The 18,562-nt window shown below is 41.3% G+C and overlaps 1 protein-coding gene across 6 annotated transcripts in view; it reads right to left on the reverse strand.

Annotated features, from left to right (window-relative positions):
• Nucleotides 1–3,624: 3,624 nt before the first annotated feature.
• ARMC2 (armadillo repeat containing 2) overlaps nucleotides 3,625–18,562 on the reverse strand; it is a 97,906-nt gene continuing 82,968 nt past the window's right edge. For 3 of the 6 annotated variants that reach the window (XM_050314829.1, XM_050314830.1, XM_050314831.1), the window contains 6 exons: nucleotides 14,726–15,047; nucleotides 13,160–13,282; nucleotides 11,189–11,302; nucleotides 9,679–9,811; nucleotides 8,248–8,405; nucleotides 3,625–3,970 (listed from right to left, as the gene is read on the reverse strand). In XM_050314829.1, the coding sequence (XP_050170786.1) occupies nucleotides 3,813–3,970; nucleotides 8,248–8,405; nucleotides 9,679–9,811; nucleotides 11,189–11,302; nucleotides 13,160–13,282; nucleotides 14,726–15,047 (1,008 nt within the window). In that variant the 3' untranslated portion in view covers nucleotides 3,625–3,812. Of the gene's footprint in view, nucleotides 3,971–8,247; nucleotides 8,406–9,678; nucleotides 9,812–11,188; nucleotides 11,303–13,159; nucleotides 13,283–14,725; nucleotides 15,048–18,562 lie in introns of those variants that run through there. The other 3 variants (XR_007628872.1, XM_050314833.1, XM_050314832.1) reach the window with 3 other exon arrangements.

Below are 18,562 nucleotides of genomic sequence, written 5' to 3' on the forward strand. Positions count from 1 at the left end.
TCTCTTGGTGTTTCTGTGTGGTTTAACTTTAAGCTTGTGTTCTGACTGGTCCAAAGACCACTTTAAAAATGTTTGAAACAGCAACTGTGCATACTTAAAATGATGAGCCATGAATTTTTCAACTGAGTCTAAAATGATGGGAGAAAATTCAGTTTAAAAACATAGATCTAGATCTTCATTAATACTGTATTAGAAACCTTCAGTTGTGAACTAATTCCAGATTAGGCTGCTAATTTTCACTAGCTACTGCCAGAAGGATGGTGAGGTCTGTGCAGTCAGATGGAGGAATTTTATGGCAAGAGGTAACAGAGTGGGGGGGTTGCTAAAAGGGAGTGACAAACTCTTCTGGACACACTCCTAGAGCTGGTTGTAAGAGGGATTATAGTTTAAGTGTAAAAACTCCTACCTGTTTATTTGTAAGGCAGGAAACCGTGTCTTGAGTTCACAAAGTGTCTGGAGAACACTCCGAGGCACATGGTCTGATTCTTTGGGTGCTCTGTGCAGGGCCAGGGGATGGACTCGATGATGCTGATGGGTCCCTTCCAACTCAGCATATTCTGTGATTCTACAAAATGGATTTTCCCAAGCCCATGAGTAGAATCAATCTGATTTGTGTCCTCTGGCCTGGGTCTCAGCTCAGACTAGTTTCTCTTACTGTAGAACATTCTGGGAACAGTTTTTAGTTTACAGTCCAAGAAGCTAAAATACCTAAAAAAATCTAGGGGAGAAAGATTAATAAACCGTCAAAAATTGTGACTAACAGGAAGCATCTGGTGCTTCCTCTTAACTGAAAATACAGGAATTTTAGTGTTCTAAAAAACAGAGCAAAACTTTCCTGTCTAAAGGCATATCATGCAGCTGAGCTGTGCCTTCCCAGTCTGTGAATGGTGTTTCTGCAGCATCTCAGTCTCCTGCTACTTTTTGGGGTCAAAGGTAGACATGAATTTTTCCAAGAAACCTAACCTGGCCATTTCCATCCAATGCTCTTCAGGCACACGCAAATGCCCTCTCCCTTTACAAGCAGTGAACACTGCAGCATGTGTGTGTGAGTGGCTGCATACGGTCACAGTTGCCATCAGAGCACGAGCCACAACATGCAGGCAGTCCTAACTGCACACCAAGCTACTCACTTTGGAGAAGGGCCCTGAAAGTTTTCAGGGATTTTCCATTAAAAAACGCAGCGGGGTTTGTGGTCCTAAGTAGAAGACAACCAGCGAGGCTGTTTGTTAAGCACAGTGTGAGCCAAAGACAGCGGGGTGAGTCTTTAAAAACAAGACAATGGTTAAGTCGACAGATGCTTCATCACAGTAGCGATGGCTGCCCGGGGCTGCAGCTGTGAGTGATGGCAGGGCACGAGGGACCGGCCCCAGCCCTGCCTCAGTGACCTCAGGGGCACTGCACTCCTCAGCCCTGACAGTCCCAGGAAGCCCTGCAGAGCCCCAGCGTGCGGCTGGGAAGGGCAGCACCTTGTGCGTGCAGCAGCAGCAGCAGCAGCCAAACACCCCCAAAGGGAGGTGTTGCTGAACAGGAATGGGCTCCTGCACACAAGAGACCTGTTTCATTGAGGTTTGTGACAAAGATACCCAAATGGTAGACGATGCTATAAGAACACATCTGAAATTCAGCATTCTGGGGCTGCTGCTTCTTACCCACAAGTTTTTTCTCCGGAGAAAGACCTGGGTCCATGCAGCTCCGCTGGAGTCACTGCTGGGCTTTGCTGATGGGTGTTTGGAGGCCTGTGCTGCCCTCTTGACTCAATCCAGCACTTCTGAAGGCACCTCCTGAAGTAGAGGCCAGAGCTCACTCACAGTGGCTGCCCCAGCTTCAGTACCTGCTGTGGGACCCCCAGATCTGCCGTGTGCTACAGGACACAGCCCTTGGTTACAGTTTGATCAGCAATGAATTGACGTAATTAGCATTTTATTTGAACAAATCTTAATTGCCTGAACACCACCTTGACTTGAGCCAGCCCTCAGTTCCAGGTTGCCGCTGACAGACCCGGCACTTGTCAGTTTTGACCAGAGCTGCTGACGGGGCTTATCCTTGAGGCCCTTTCCACTGCCCCCACCCTGCCCTGCACAGCCGGGTCTTTGCCTGCCTTGCCATGATGCAAATGCCAAGAACAAATGCTCCCTCCCCACAGGGAGTATTTACTCACCATCCTTTCTTTAATACTCCCCAAAAGCAAATCCATTCTTTTCTCCAAGAAACAAATGGAGCCATTTATCTTCCCTTCAACTTCAGCTAAAATTAAAATGGCAAAAGAAGGGATGATAATTGAGATATTTTCAAGCTCAGCAGAGCTGTTGTAAGAGCCAAACCACACTGAACTGCTGAGCAGTTCCTGCCTGTGGATTGCAGGAATGGAGGCTGCTCCACACTCCTGAAGCGACTCACTGTGGGGCTGAGCCAACTGGGCACAAGAAATAAGGACGCTGCTGAGACACAAAGAACACAGAAAATTTCATTACCTTCACTGAAGTTTCCTCCTCACCATTCCCAAAACCTGGACCATGAGATTTCCCCACACCTGGCCTTTAGAAGCAGGGGGCCTAAACTAGGAAAAAGGTCTCCCTACTCTTCTACTGTGCTCCACTTCCCAGCCTCCTCACTTCCTCTCCTCACCTGGAAGCAGAGGCCTGGACAATGCCAAAGGTTCAGCAGTGCCGCTGAGGGAGCTCGGAATCGCTGCCTTAGAACAACAACTTCTTCCAGCCTGTGCAGGGATTGCCAGGCTGGAGGCTCCCCTGCTGCACAGCACAGGGTGATGCTGCTGACCCTCAGGAGCAGAAAGCCCGGCAGCTTAGCAGTCTGAGGTCAGAAAAGAGAGAAATGGGTCAGGCCTGTAAAGCTCCCTGGAGCCAACTGGGCTGTTAATGCCTGAGGCCAGCGATGCGCCTGCTGAGCTAATCCATGGGCTACAAGCAGGGACTTCTACATGCTGAAAGGATGAAAACAGCAATAAACAAGCCAGCAGCAGTCAGAAGGAACAGGGAGGAACAGGCCTTTTTTTGCCCCGTGGATGGAGACGCAGGTTCAGGGGAGACAACTGGCCAAGAAGTCTGAGAAGCAGAGGCACACAGGCGGCTCCTCGGACTGTTGGAAGAACTGAAAGAAGAACACAACAGACCAGCTAAAATCCTCTCTGACATCAGGGGTACAAGTGTTTTGCCTTAAGATGTGAAGTCCCAATTCAGGAAAGGCCAGCACAGCTTATATGCTGTAAGTGCCAAGGCAGGAGCTGGGATACTGCAGACCCCAGCCACAGAGTATCAGAAAAAGAAAGGGGGATCTCCAAAGGAAGGGGAAGTGACTTTCCCCCAACCAGTGACAGCATTCAGTCTGAACAGTGAAGCTCATGGAGGAACACAGCACTGTGCCCCAGTAGCATCTGGGTTACTCTGTCACAGAATTTCCTATAAAGTAAAAGCGCGTCCAAGCCTGTAGGTGAGATGTGGCTCCTGTCACATAATGTTCTTCTGTACTGCACAGCATTTTTGGTACCACAGAGGTCCAAGTACTCAGTGGTAAGTTACCTTTTAAAAACTAAAAGTTCAGCAAATACAATTGTTTCTTTTTCCCAGCCAGGAAACTATGGAATCAACAGACAAATCACACTGAGCAGCTGCTTGATTGGCTCAAGTCTATTGTAAAAATAATTACACATGCAAAAATTTCATACAAGCTCTTAGAAAGATAGCCACGCTCTTTAACATTCTTCCCCATGACAATATACAGGTATATTAGAAATATAAAGCTATACAATTTACACCACCAAAGGAAAAAAAAAATAAATAAAGAGAAAAGACTGACTAAAATGGAGTAATAGGCACAGCTGGAAGAAAGGAGTGATGGCTTTGAATTCTGTCGAGAAGTTTTTCTGCCACAGGTTTGAACTCTCTTTCCCAGTGTAGTTTGTGGGAGTCCCTTCCCTCTCTGTCGAGGCTGCAGTCCAACGCTAGGTTTTCATCTGTAATCAAGGAAAATATCGTCATCAGTTCCAAATAAAAATATACCCAACTATGTATTTTATGACTACAGCACATACAGCTTACCAGCTGTGTATGCTGATGGCTTAAAAATAACTTTGCACTTCAGATAAGCTGAGCATCACTGAGGGATTTAGACTGAATTGAAAATAAAGGATGTTAAGGTCAGTCAGACAGTGAAAAGGACATTGCAGGTTCTTTTATTCTTACAGGTGTAGCTAAACTGTGTCTCCAAGACCAAGCATTTACTGGGACTGTCGCTCTGCAAAGTACCCAGGATTTAACATTACTCACAGCAACTCTGCTAAGGTAAGGAATCAATTAATCTAAGTACAACTATGTTTTCCCTGTCACAAATTGCTTTGCTAATCTGGTTCATGGAGACCCTTTCAAACTCTACTATCATTCTGGGGGAACTTGAAGCACGCTAGTTATTGTATTACAGATGCCCTCCCTTCCTCACAAATTTCAAGAATAAAACAACAGGACACTCTTTAATAAAGGCAAGCAATGTTAGGAATTAAGGGAAGTCATCACTCATTATTCCCCCTCTGTTATGCCTGGCATTGGATGTGGCAAAGAGACAAACTCTTACAGAAAAAAGAAATCAGTCTGTGCAGCCAGTGGCATTCTCCTGAATCCAAGAATCCACAGACACAACTGATAATGCTGAGCAAATGCTTTCATATAGTTTAACAGAGGGATATTTGACATTAGGATATTTACTTTAGACCATAAATGGGCCTAAAATGAAGGTGGAATCCTGCTCCAAATGGGAGTGTCAAGTGTGACTTACCGTTGGCCTAGACTATGAAAGAGCCCCAGATTCACAACATGTTAAACGAGTAACTCTGTCAGGGATCTTACTGCACAGTCACAGCAGGTAAAACAACTTGGGGCTGAAGAGAAACTTCAGTTCTCACACTTTTGAGTCAAACTTTGTGTAAAAAGAGATGCTCAAGCATCCAAAGGCATGCCAAGGTGCCTGTGCAGAGCAGATGGCCTGAGCTGCAACAGCTATAAAGGAAGGAGCAACATTCCTGGTGCATGGAGATGGGCTCTGGTTCATACAAAGCTACCAGCAACTGCAAACTTGTATGCCACTACACTGTTTCTAAACTACCAAAATTACAGGTGAGGTAGATTACAAAAGGGTTCTGCATAAAGAGATGCCATTTAAAGCCTTTCTGTAATAAAATAAAGAGGAAAAAACCACATTCTGTCAAGACAGATGTCATGTCTCTAACGGAAGAAAACCTGTACCCAGAGATAAAATCCAGCCTCAGTCATCAGATCTACATTTGATGATGTCATAGGATAATTTAGGTCAGACAGGACTTCTGGAGCAGAGCCACCATGTATAAGGTTGCTCTGATCCATGTACTGTTGAGTACTGAACACCTATCTCCAAGGACGGAGATTCCACACACTTTCTGGGCAGGCTGTTCCAGTGCCTGGCCCCTGCCATGAAGAAAATTTATTTTCCTAATGTTTAATTGGAATTTCACATTATTGCAACTTGTGCCAGTCTGCTTTTGTCCTATCAATGGCACAGTAACCCAACATACCTAAAATGACTCAGCAGCAGAGAACTGAAAGAACCTGAACAACCTTGGAAGACAAGGGATTATGGGCCTTGTTTTCAGGGAGAATTGCTTTGCCTACTCCTGACTTTTCTACCTAAATTAACTATCTTTAACACAGAGCAAGAAACATTACTCCCTTTTAGTAGGCAGCTGTGGCTCCCAGAAGTTGATTGAACGTTTATTGAATCACTGAGGTCAAGAATTCCAGTACTACAAGAACAAGGGTCAGAACCAGTTCAAAGCTGAAGTGTTGAACTGAAACAGTAAATTTCCCAAAACAGAATGTGAGTAACACTGTGGATCAGCAAGGATCAGTGTTCCACATGCAAGCTGTACATCCTCAGATAATTTCATTTTCCCACGACTCTCCTCAAAAACTAGGAAAATTGGGTACTTGCCAAACAGCGTATGAACTGGCTGAAAGCCCAGGGAAAAGAAAAGCACACTGGGTCTGCACACTATGGGGGAAGCTGAAGACCAGAGTGCAGACTTCAGTGGTCTGCAAGGGCTACCCACCCTCATAACACTGGCAAGGCAGGGGCCAGGAAGCTACTAATATGTCACGTAAGAGTTCACATGTACTGAGATTCCAAAATAACCTCCTCAAATTGATAGTGGAGGTAAAGTCGAATAGAAGAAAAAGTGTGGAAAGAGCGAGGGAGAAAAGAAATTTCACTGAATGACCAAACTGAAGAATGTTCTCAAGACAGAGGTTCATCTCCACTGCTATTCTTGAGGGCCTGGAGCAAGGCAAAGCTGCTGCCAGGGGCCTGGGAACATCAGCCTCCAGAAGCTTTGAGTCAGTAAAGTGACATGGAACTCAAGAGCAGCTAAAAGAAGACAAATGACAAGTGCCACTGGAAAGCAGTGCTGCTGCATCTCAGGCTCTGGGGATGAAGCAGGGAAAAAGAAAAACAAATGGTATCTTTTGTCCAGTTTTTCTCTTGGGCCTAACATCTTTTCAGGCTATTTCCACTGCCTTTTGGCTCCCTCGTAATCTCTTGTCATCTTGTGCCAGGTAGGGGAGGGAAAAATAAAGGGGAGGAGGCCAAGCACAGCAGGTGAAGTGAGGTGTTGCTGTGCCATGCTCCACTTTTTCCGCTTCCTGAGGGTGTGCTGACGCTTGAGTACAGTTCACTGATGGCCAGCAGTTGCCTCCTGCTTCCTGAATGATAGAATCAGAGCAATGATGGTTCAAGGCTGTTACTGAATACAATGGGAGGAGGAAGACGCAGGACAGTATTAACCAGCTGCTATTACTAAGATTTGTTGGCTCTTTGCACACAGAAGAACCAGATCCAATGAGGAAGATGTGCTTCTTTTACTGCTGCTCTTCTGACTACAGTGTGAAGAAAGCCTTGCCCTCTGATTTCATTCTAACCTATTTTTAATTAATTTGTCATTACAGTTGCATTACAATCACAATTGCAACTGCAATTGCAATCATACATGAACTTCTGGTTCATGAAAGTTATACCTCTTAGTGAGTGAGAGTCACAATTACTATCCAGCCCGGACTCTGCAGTCAAATCAATTGCTGGAATAAGCAGTGTTAAATGGACAGGAAAAAGTAAGTACAAATTTTCTAAAACAAAGATATATATTCCTTGCTGTATGACAGAAATTTCACGCATGATTGTGGCTGTAAAGTTGCAGAATGTTAAAAAGTGCACTAATACCTTGAAACACTGATATTTTCAGGTAAATAAATCCTCACAAATCCACCCACTTTTCTGATTGTCTAAAAACAAGAGACCATGGGGATCTCACATTCTGTCTGAATCTGACAGCAAGCATAAATCTTCAGTCAATTTCCAATTAAAACCATATCAAAATTAGTTTCCTTCAATTTCATTGACATTTTAAAGATTAAAGTGTTTTTAAAGATAATTGCAAATGACCTACCCAAAGTAAAATCATTAGCAAAGCAGTGCTCAAAAAATAAAGAAGGAAAATCACATCTATTGACTACAGGACCATCACATAGCAACTGAAGTCTATAAAATTTGAAGCAAAAGTAAGGGGCCAGATGAAAAGATCCCACTGGGTAAGTACATCAGGGTCCAAACATCCACCTTCCAGCCTGCATTTGTGGAGGAGCGAGCCCGCCCTCCCTGGCTTTTGGGAGCAAATGAGAAATCGTCACGATGTTGTCCGTGCCCGCAAAGAGGCCGTGCTGAGCAAAGGGTGGCCAAGCGGCAAGCTCAGCCTGCTGCCCCCCAGAGCCCTCGGGCTGAGGGGAAAAGCCATATTGCCCAGCAGTGTCCGCTGTGTCCTGTGCAGTAACCAGCTCTGCAGCCACCAGCAGAGCCCTCGCTCCTCATAACACCTGCAGTGACCTCTGAGGCCAGAAGGGCCCACACACAATGACAGGTATGCTTTGCACTGAAGGTCTAAGCAGGCAAAAAGGCGGCTGGTGGAAAGCACTAGGAGCGTGCCAAGTAGGCAAACTAACTAGAGCGGGCAGTGAGAGCTGCCAACTCCACCTTGGCAATCTGTAAGACCTGAGGGAAATGTGCTGCATGGCAACAGACCACTGTGCTGCTGGATGGTCTATACCAGCCAACCACTTAAAGCCACGTGACAGACTTCCCAACCAAACTAAAACTGCTTTGATTTTGCTTCTTCCGTTTCTTTTATTGAGGGAAAGAGACCAAGATTACAAATCTCACCTAAAAGTGACGTGAGCAGCACCAGCAACGTGTCGGTATCTTCTCCAAAGCATGAGGCTGCACTTGTGAAGTTTTCACTGTAGTTCCACAGGGTCTTGCATATCAAACAAGATAGCTGCCAGTCTGCCGGCCCGAAGTCTTGCAAACAGTCAACTAACCTGTCAGTACCAAACAAAAACAGTGGTTTGCTCCACCTGATTTTCTCCTGAGTCCTTCAGAATCTGGCAGTCTAGAAATGTCAGCAAACTCCATGCAAATTTGCAGGAAAATTCTGTGTTAATAAACTTCAGATGCTACTTTCTTCCTCAGTAACTTCACCCATTTCATTCAGCGTAGTTCCCTAAGGATATGAACATGCCTTTCTACATGGACGTGTGTTTGCTGCCTGTACCTGTCCATCCCCTGTAATTTTTTAACCCAATTACCCCATTTCAGTGACATGCATCATAAATCTAACCATTTTAGGGACACTAAAATTCCATCAAATTTCATTACAATCTGTGAGTGTCCAAATGCTGTTACTGTCTTTCTTTCCTTCCTTCACAAATTTTCAGACACAGTACAGAAAATTCCAAATTTATGATTCTATATGCTACAGAATATATAATAGAAATTTCTCACATTTATTACTCAATTTGCCTGTAACTTGTTTTTACTCTCCTTTTTCAGCTTCATATTGTAAGTTAACTAGAACATGGGAAGGAAGGATGAGAAGACAATGCATTGTTTATACTGCATAAAAAAGTAATTATACGACGTATGAACAGGAAAGCATATTGTTTCATAAATGTGGGTTGGACCAACTGCTTTATGAGCACGGGAACATGATCTTTCATGTTCCTCCAATTAAGCTGGATCCGCTATTATCTGAACATCAAAGCCACAAGTGTTGCATCAAGATTTAATATCCCTTATAATATCAGTGCCTTAAACTTGAACTCCCAGAGAGAGGAGACTCAGGAGCTGTTCTCTGCCGAGCATGGTTACATCAGGTAGTTTTCCCTACAGTACTAAGTAGTTACAAGAATTTCAACACACCACGTGGGTTATCATGGTTCCTGAAGTAATCTTCACATTTACACCAGATACACATTAAAGGTGCCTTTATATAGTCGAGCATAAGCAGCTACTGCAAAGCCGTGCCTTGGTTGCTTTGTAGTATGGTGCTCTCCTCTGCTGCATACATCAGCAGGATCTTTGGGAGATTATTCTATGGGTTTTGGCTCTACAGAAGGCTAAACCACTTTAAGGCCTCTGCAAAAAAATCCCCATATGAAAGACTCTTTCTTGATGAACATTAGGTGCCGATTTATCTTCTGTGCTGGCATCTTTATTACAAGTTACCAGCCCCAGTAAAAATACAATCCAACTGCAATGTTTTGGACAAATTACTCAAAACTGCATTTTTCATAAGCACAATCAGGAACTTACTTTCCAATTCCTCCTTCTTCCATCAGAAAAGCTCGTTTGTTCTTATCTACTGTGAGATTGAGCAGAACTCCACAGGCAGAAAAACAGACATCACGGTTCTTGGAATCAAGCAAAGCAATCATGAACTTGTATACTGGATTGTAAAGAAGGAAACAGTATTACTGGGAAGATGGACTTATCACACAAGTGGCATTACAACACACTTATTAAAAATGTATCCTTATAAAGCAGGATACCCTACCCAAAAACTTAGCCTTGTAGCATATTATTGTGACATTTGTAGAAGATGGCTGAGCATTATACTCAGCATGGCTGAGTATAACGTCATACAGCACAACATTTTTATTTCATTCTATAAAAATACACCAAAGAAATGTGAAAATCCAGTTCAGAAGACATCAAGCTGACCAAACTGAATTGAAGTTTATTTCTCAAAAGCATCACCCTCCTTTCAATTGCACAGTCATCAGGAACTGCTAGGATTTGGCACCTGGCACTGTTCTTCAGTCTGTGAGGGGCAGGGTTGCCCCAGACTGCACTGAGTCCAGCTGGAAGTGCTACAGCCTGGGGTTCCTGCGGGAGACAGGCAAGAAGCAGAGGCTGGACGAGCAGCGTCTCGCAGCTCTTGCTGACACTGACTGGGGACGCTGTGGAGGCAACCCCAGCGAGGGAGTCAGTCTTGCCTAATGGAGAGGCAGCCTCTCAGCTCCTCCTGAGCTTGGCACACCGTCCACAGCCTCTCCCAGCTGGAAAAGACAGTCCTTTGACTGAGACAGTTCACCAGCAACCATCTAGTAAGCGTCAGTACTTTACCTCCAAAAACGGTGCTATGACCACATTTGACATGGGGTTGCATATTGAGGCATATCACCTCACTTTCAGTGCAGACAGGTAGATGTTAAGAAAATTTACAGTGAAATGGTGTCTAATTAAACTGATGACACGCCCTCTGTGGATAGCAAGGAGTTGCCATTTTTCCCAAAGCTCTTCAGATACCCAAAGCAAAAGGACTTGAGAAGACTTGTATCCTACTTCACCCAGAGGCAAGTAGGAGGTCTCTTTGTTGAGGCAGTGAAACAACTGCATCTTACAAAGTGCTAACAAACTGTTGAACACGGGTATCAAAAATATGTGATTATGAACCTAAATGAGAATTTAGTTGGATTTTCATTTTATATCATACCACTAATAACCTGTAGGATTTGGAAAGCTTGATGAGTGAAGGGAAATTTCAAAATTTGAATCTTTAGGAAAAACAGAGGTTTTGTAGTATTTATCTTTGCAAAAGCACCATGGTATATTTTCCTAATCCAATACTTCCATTTTAATGAAACTGAAATAAAATGGTTGTTTATAATGACTACTATTGGATTCTAATGTTTGCCTAATTTGCAAAACATCAGGGAAGATTGCTTCGGCCCTGTAACTGGGACAGCTTATTAACAACCTTTTCTTTTCAGAACCATGGACATTTAAAAACAGGACTCCTACAAATGCAAAAGCAACTCACTCTTTTTCTGCATGATGAAGTCACAGACCTCATGATACTGGGTAAGATTGCCAAAGACTCTGACAGCCTCCACAACTCCATCCATATTGTCGCTCATTAACAGCTTCAAAAGCACTATTGGTTTGCAGAGAAATTAAACAAAAACCATTACCTGTATATCACAAATACATGCTTGGCTTCTTATCAGTGAGTATCAGAATGCAAGCAGCAACAGCAATAAAAGTAAGAAACAGGAACAGTTGTCTGTCTGTCTCGTGGCAGTGGAGGGGGTGAGCTGATGGTGGAGTAAGAACTAAATTGTCTAGGGCTTTGAAGATGAGACAAAGAGCACCAACATGGGGCTAAATGCAAAGGAATAAACAAAGAGTTATGGAGACAGTCTAAGCACAGTTCTTATAATGGGAGCCAGCTTTGCTATGCATTTTTGAGTGGGCTCATGTGGACATGCAGCAAGACATTATTAAAAAAATGTTGTAATATATAAGAGACTTGATTTAGATCCTGAATGGATGGTCTTATGGTGGGATGTCTCCTAAAACTGAAATTACTTTCTGACAGTAGCTCTGTTTTCTCTCGTTGCTCCTATAACAAGAAAGCACATTTTCTCTGCAGCTACTTAATATTGTCTCAATCTGAAGCATTCACTTCCTTTCTGCTTTCCTGCTTAACAACTTCATATATGATTAGTGTGTCACTTCAGCAGGAGAACGAGAACTTCAGCATTTCCTAGGAAGAGCTATCATCATGGGGGGTTTTGCTGCATGGCAAAGAGTGGTGTTACAGAAGTTACATTTATCAGTCTCCTGTGAGTGTGACACAAACCACTGAAATCAGTCCATCCTATATAGAATTCAAATAAGTCAACCTTTAACCCTTCTACCACAGAAAAGTGAAGAAAATAAATATAGAATAGAGGTTGGCTTAGTTCCCATTACTTCTGTCTCTGAATGTTGCAATACTGAACATGTTTTGAACTTGTCTTAAAGAGACATCTGAAATTATTATTTTTGTCTTTGGGAACCACCACTCGTATCATACAGCAAATATTCTCAAAATGTCTCCTGGAGGAGGAAGCCTGCTGGTCTTCCATTAAAGGGTTTTCTCTTTCCTCAGTTCAGGCAGAGAAAAGGTGATGGGACTAGTTCCACATGCTAACAATAAAAACAGAAGAGGGACAGCAAATGGGACAGGCAGAAGAGTAATTTGTTTCCATGTTTTCCAACCAGCAGTAAGAGGCAGCTGGCTTACAGGTGATAAAATGAGTTGTGCCAGAACAGCAGAACTGTTATCTCTACCAGGCAGGGCACCAGGTTGACAGCCAGGCTATTTTTTTCCTATTCCTTGTTCTACCTGTTGTGCAAACTTCAGGCTCTGTCTCTCCCCCATGTCTTTTCTATTTAGACAGAAAGATGTACAGGACATAGACTCTCTACCTTTTGCACAACATTACACAATGAGACCTAGAACTCAGTTGCAGTTCTTACACATCACTAAATTTTTGTTGTCCATACTCTCAGGGGGAAGAGAATACCCCAATACAATATTGCCAATGGATTTATAAAGCCAGAAACAGGCTTATAAATCAGAATTTGCAGGTACAGAAGGTACCAAGAAGAAAAAAAAAATCTTATTGTACTCTGATGAGAAGTAAAAAGCCACACGATTATTTCAGCTCAGGTATATGGATTTTGAACAAAACCAGCAAAAGTTGCTACATAGAAAACAATATGGCAAATTCCTTTGGGGAGTAAAGGAAGGAGTTTTGTCAACAACCCAGCTACTTTCATATAACTCATAGAATTACTTTCCAAAAGAATCAGCAACGATCATGGGAAGAATTTAGCCCCTATGAGCTTTATATTCCTGCAATATGATACCACAAAACGCTACCAGTGTCTTTACCTTCTGTTACGTCAAAACATTCCCACTTTCTAAAAGCTATGCAAAAAGTACTATTTTAAAAGCCCTTACTTTCAGCAATGTGCAGCTTCTTGTCTTGAACCACAGAACTCTCCACTCGGTAGTAGGACAAATTGCTGATTGTTGTGGCAGCATTGATGACCAGCTCTTCACAGTCATCGATGGACTTGTATTCTGGGAGTCAAAACCCCACAAAACATATGTAAATTCACGTGCACATGATTCTAACTTAGGAGTGCATTAGATCTCGAAAGCAAACTGAATAATGGTTTACGTGGTCACTATTGTAGTCAACTATTCTGTTTTTCAGGATCATAGCAGAAGCTAACAGGAACACCCAATCCAAAAATGGCAACACAAAGTCACTCTTTACAACTATTAATTTACAGAAATCATTGTGAGTAAGGAAACATGATTTAAAATCTAGTTAGCTAAGCCGTTTTACAGAACCTATTTGCTATTTTAAGATGGCACTGAGGAGAATCCACATGCATAAATATGGTTATGGGATAGACACAGAGAAATACTAAGGACTATTATACTGAAATATCAGGTACCTTGAAAAAAAAATTGGATAAAAAAATCTTTAACAATATTTGAAAGATTCTCTATCTTAAAGAGTTCCTTACAGATTATTAACCAGCATAAAACCCCATCCATAAGTCTGAAAGTTGTGTATACTGATTGACCTGAGGTTTCTGGCCTCAGAAACCAAGAATGAAGGAAACAAAAGAGGGGAGAAGAGAACATTTTGTAGTAAACTGACTGATAGAGTGCCCAAGAAGAGGGGGAGGGCTAGCAGAGAGAAGTTCTGAAGCTCAAAAGCACTTACACAATGATTAAGACATTAAGACAGTTTCAACCCATGAGACAGAATGAAGTTGTGAGTCTGCCTTCTCTAATCCCCCATGACTGATAAGATAGTGTATAATCAGGTTGATTGTCTTAACATAATATTTAACGATCTCATCACAGAGTAAAACACACTGAGCTGTCTGAGATGTATCTTGTCACTGCTAAACTCTGTTATAGGGAGAACAAACCCAGTCCTACTCTGTAATTAGATTTACAAAGGGATCAGTAAGCGGTAAAGGAACTACAGTCCTAAGCCTCCATTTGGCAGGAGAGGGACATGCTCTTCCATCCAAAAGAGATACAAGGTTGGAAAAAGAAGAAAAAAATAAGAGAGTATTCTTTGAGCACGCTGAAAGTTAGGAGTGCAGAGAACAAGAAGAATACTTAAATGAGAACAGCCAAAAAATGTAAACCTTAAAAAGAATACCAACACCAAACACATCTATGTAGCACCTGATAAGAACAAACTTCCCTTATATATGAACCCTCAGTGAGATGTGTTTGAAATAAAATTTCTTTTCTTATCCTAAGGATCATATCTGCAAATTTGATCACTGAATTAAACACTTCTACAACATCTTTCCCCAGACACTGAAAAGTCAGGATCAAAGCAGCAATGCATCCACTGTCTCAAACAGGCCTTCTACATAAAATAGTTTATGAATATCACCAAACTGACTTTGGGTTTTTCTTCCAATGAAAAATCCTAAACTCTCATTACAGGCTGAAGGAAGGTAACAAACATAACATAGATTTTATTACCTAGTACTGCAACAAGTAATTCAACAACACGATGAGCAGCTGCCAGGGTGGCTCCTATGATGGGATGAATCGAGAGATTGGCCAGCACTCTTATCAGTTTTATCATAACATCTTCTGCTTCTGAAGGATGCTTTAGGTGTTTTTTTCCTTTTCCTTGTCTATCATGGTACCACATCTGTGCATTCAAATCAAGTTCGTAGTAGGTTTGGAATAATGATGTCAAGGTGTTAACACTTTCTTTTTCTTTAAAAAATTGCTCACGGGCCTGGTTATTCTTTGCTGTTAAATTACCAAGAATGAAGACGATACGGATAACTAAATCCTGCAGTAAAATAAATAAACAAACCACATTACATGGAAAACATCAGAAGGTATTAGCTGCTTAAAACGATAATACTTCATTTGTTTCACAATTCAGGTAACAGCACATCCAGAACAACTGAAGGAATTCCAGATACAGCACCTAGAAATAATTTTTTTACGCTACCATTTTCATAACCCAAATCATGTAAGAAATCAAAAACATCTAACAGAATTAGTATAGCACTGGGATAATTACTAATGGGATATACTTAGTATAGGTCATCTATTTTTACCAAGCCCACAGTAATCTTAAAACGTCTTAAAACAGCACTTTATATAACTAGAATAATCATATGGGCCAGTGCTTACTAATCTTTCAAGTGTCAGCTGTGACGGGCAAAGACCACAACCTTTCCTCCTCTAGGCCTGGTAATGACTGTAGAGGTTAAACTCCATCCCATTGATTTGTTCCTGTTAAAGCCACATTAGCTCTTACTCATTTAATTGTTAATCTCAATTGCTTACAGACAGCCAAATTATTCGTTCCAGATTTTTACCAGAAATGTAATCTAAGTTGACTGGTCTGTTATTCTCCAGTTCCTCCTCTTTCTCCTTTTAAAAACAGGTGCCCTACAACCTTGAAATTCTACATAATTTTTCAAGAATCTCAGTGATTGGAATCCCCTTTCTGTCCTTTTGTAAACACCAAAGTTAAACTGCATCAGGCCTAGCTGTCTTGAGGACATTTAAATATGCTCCAGCTCATTTTGTAGTGATAAAAGAACTCCAGCTGAAGTAGAGATCACTCATTTTGGTCATACTTAACCCTTTCAGAAAAAGAAGCAAAAAAAGGCATTCCACAAAAAAAAAAAAGCACTTCACTATTCACAGTGACATCGGTCAATAATGTTCACGTTCTTCTGAACACTAGAGCAATTATTTCTTTATTGTCTCCTTACTCTAATACAAAAAGTTTTCTTGTTTCTTTTTATGTCTCATTTTGTGCCTTTTTTTTTTTCTATTTTGATTTTATGTGCTCTTCCTACCCTTTTATCCTTCTCATTGCTAAGCGAAGCCTACTTTCTATTTTTATAAAGTATCTTGGGATCTCATGATTTAACCAAGTTGCTCTCTTAAAGCACTTTCTAGCCTGATCTTCAGTGGGATAAAGAATTACATCTCTTGCTGCTTAATTCTGTACATACTGAGATAAAGCCTTTCTGTGGCAAGACCAGTGGATCCTCATTGAATGGCATTTAACAACATATCCATCTTTTTCTTACCCACCAGTATGTGACAAGAAAAAAAAAAAGTTCTGAAAGTCTGAAGTGACCCAAGTTTAAACTAATTAAAACATTTGTCTCTGTCACTTGCACCAAAACCTACACATTTCCAAAAAAGAAAAATCTGTAGCTTTATCTTAATAGGGCAGGTAAAGTAACAGCATTTCTTCTACCCTTACAGATGCACCTGCACTAACCTAGAATTTTGCTACACAATTAACATGTTGTTTTTCTTCAAATATCTGAATTATATTTACACATATTCTAATCCTCTCTGGCATTAATAATGTAAGTTAACCAGGCACTGTCAAACTCTGTATACATACTAATAGTGAAGGAAAAAATATGTGTAAGCAGCAAGTTCTTCTTTCCTACAGGCCTTCCCCAGTAAGTTCCAGGTTTTAAGCCTCTGCCACAAGATATTGGCAATAACATCCTTTCAGGAACACGAGTGCTATCATCGTACATGAGAAGCAGCAGTCTCCTAAGTGAGGAAAAGGTTCTCACATCCATATATTTAATTTTAGTATCAGTCTACAGGACCTGCTCCAACTTTTTTTAACTAGGCATCATGTTTTTTCCTAGCATCTAAATGTCATCAAGACAAATTTTTATGAGCATTCTTACTGACTAACCACCAAGAGCTTTCACCTTTGCTGGCACAACACCCAATTCACACAGGCTGTAAAAATTTGAAACAAACAACTGATGAATCAGAAGAGAGAACTGAGAAAAGCAGGCAGTCTAGTTCGACTCGTTTATATTGACTTTCTAATTTTGGTCAAAATGGTATCAGCCCAGCAACAGCTCTGCCCAATCAGGAAACAGACAAACAGGTACCGCAGAGCAATCAACTGATATTTTGAGAAGTGTGATCTCAGCTGTGCTTTCCACCTACAGCCCAGCAAAACAAACTTATAAAACACTTCTTTTTTAGCTGAGCACATCCGGTTTTAATAGAATAGCATCGAAGATTCATTATCTTCCAGTGAAAATTTAACTAATAGAGTCAAAGAGGAAAGCTGGTATTGACTTCTCCCAAGTAGTACAATGCTCAAGGGTTTGTATTATTTTTGGCAATATTTTTTTTAATGCTCATGGGTAAGCACTGCAAGAGCAACAAACACCATCTCAGAATTTCTGTGTAAAAAGTACGTGCAAAGCTGAAGGACATTTTGAAACTGCTTGCAAGACTAAACCTGTGCAAGGCCCACGGGCCTTTCTGCATACACAGTTAAAAAAAATAAAATTATATAAGTGAGATTACTATGCATCTCCAAATTTTTTGAGTATTAACTGCATATGGAATTTCAGCCATTCTTGCACACTTACAGAAAAATTACATTTATCAGATCAATTTATATAATACGGAGGTTTTAACATGTATCACACTAAAGATAAATTAGATTGAAGACAGGAATTACACTCAGTTATTTCATCTTTTTATAGTGAGGTATTCAAGTGAGACATGCTGTCCACACAGTACCCAAACCTGAGTAGAAGGCTTTATATCAGACCACACAGCTTCACTTATACAAACAAATTTGAAGAAAAAAATCAAGAGAAACTTGAGAAGATGATCTGTTTCTTTGCTTGCTATCTGTGAAGAAACTGTGATATTTTTGTTTTTAAGGTGGTAATGGCACCACATACTCCATCAGCATTTAACTCTTATTCTTCTGGCAACTGGAACATTCACATTTGATCACAGATATGAAAGATTTCTTTGCTTATCTACTTCTAAAAATCTATTCCTTGCACTGCCCTAGTAGCAAAGGTACCTCATGGACTTGCTGAGTCACAGAACTTAACAGTTTATCTTGGCAATTAAAGTATACCTGCCTTTCAGTGTAAAGCCTGATGAACAGAGGTACAAACAGTACAGGCTTACTTATCAGTAGGAAAGGAAAGAAAATTAAGTCAATAGTTTCTAATCAAAAAAAGATAAATAAGGAAGGGGAGTCCATTCCACAGTCTGTGCATGCTGACCAAGTACCTGTTGTTACTTTATTTGGTGTCTGGGCCCTCAGAAGGGGAGGGATAGTACAAAACAAAAGGTCAGATGCCAGCAGCTGAGTTCCTATTGAATCATCAGCTGTAAATGAAATGCGCTCTCCATGTTACACAAACTTCAATGGAGTTAGTCAAAATTCTATCACCTGCCCTGCTTCTCATTCAAATTTAATTTACACTTCACTTCCAAATTTGTATTTCTGCTTTATTATGCACCTTGGAAAGAAAATCTGGGAGT

This window comes from Myiozetetes cayanensis, unplaced genomic scaffold (genome assembly GCF_022539395.1).
Source record: "Myiozetetes cayanensis isolate MyiCay16 unplaced genomic scaffold, myiCay2020 scf2-11, whole genome shotgun sequence".
In the NCBI taxonomy this organism is placed as follows: Eukaryota; Metazoa; Chordata; class Aves; order Passeriformes; family Tyrannidae; genus Myiozetetes; species Myiozetetes cayanensis.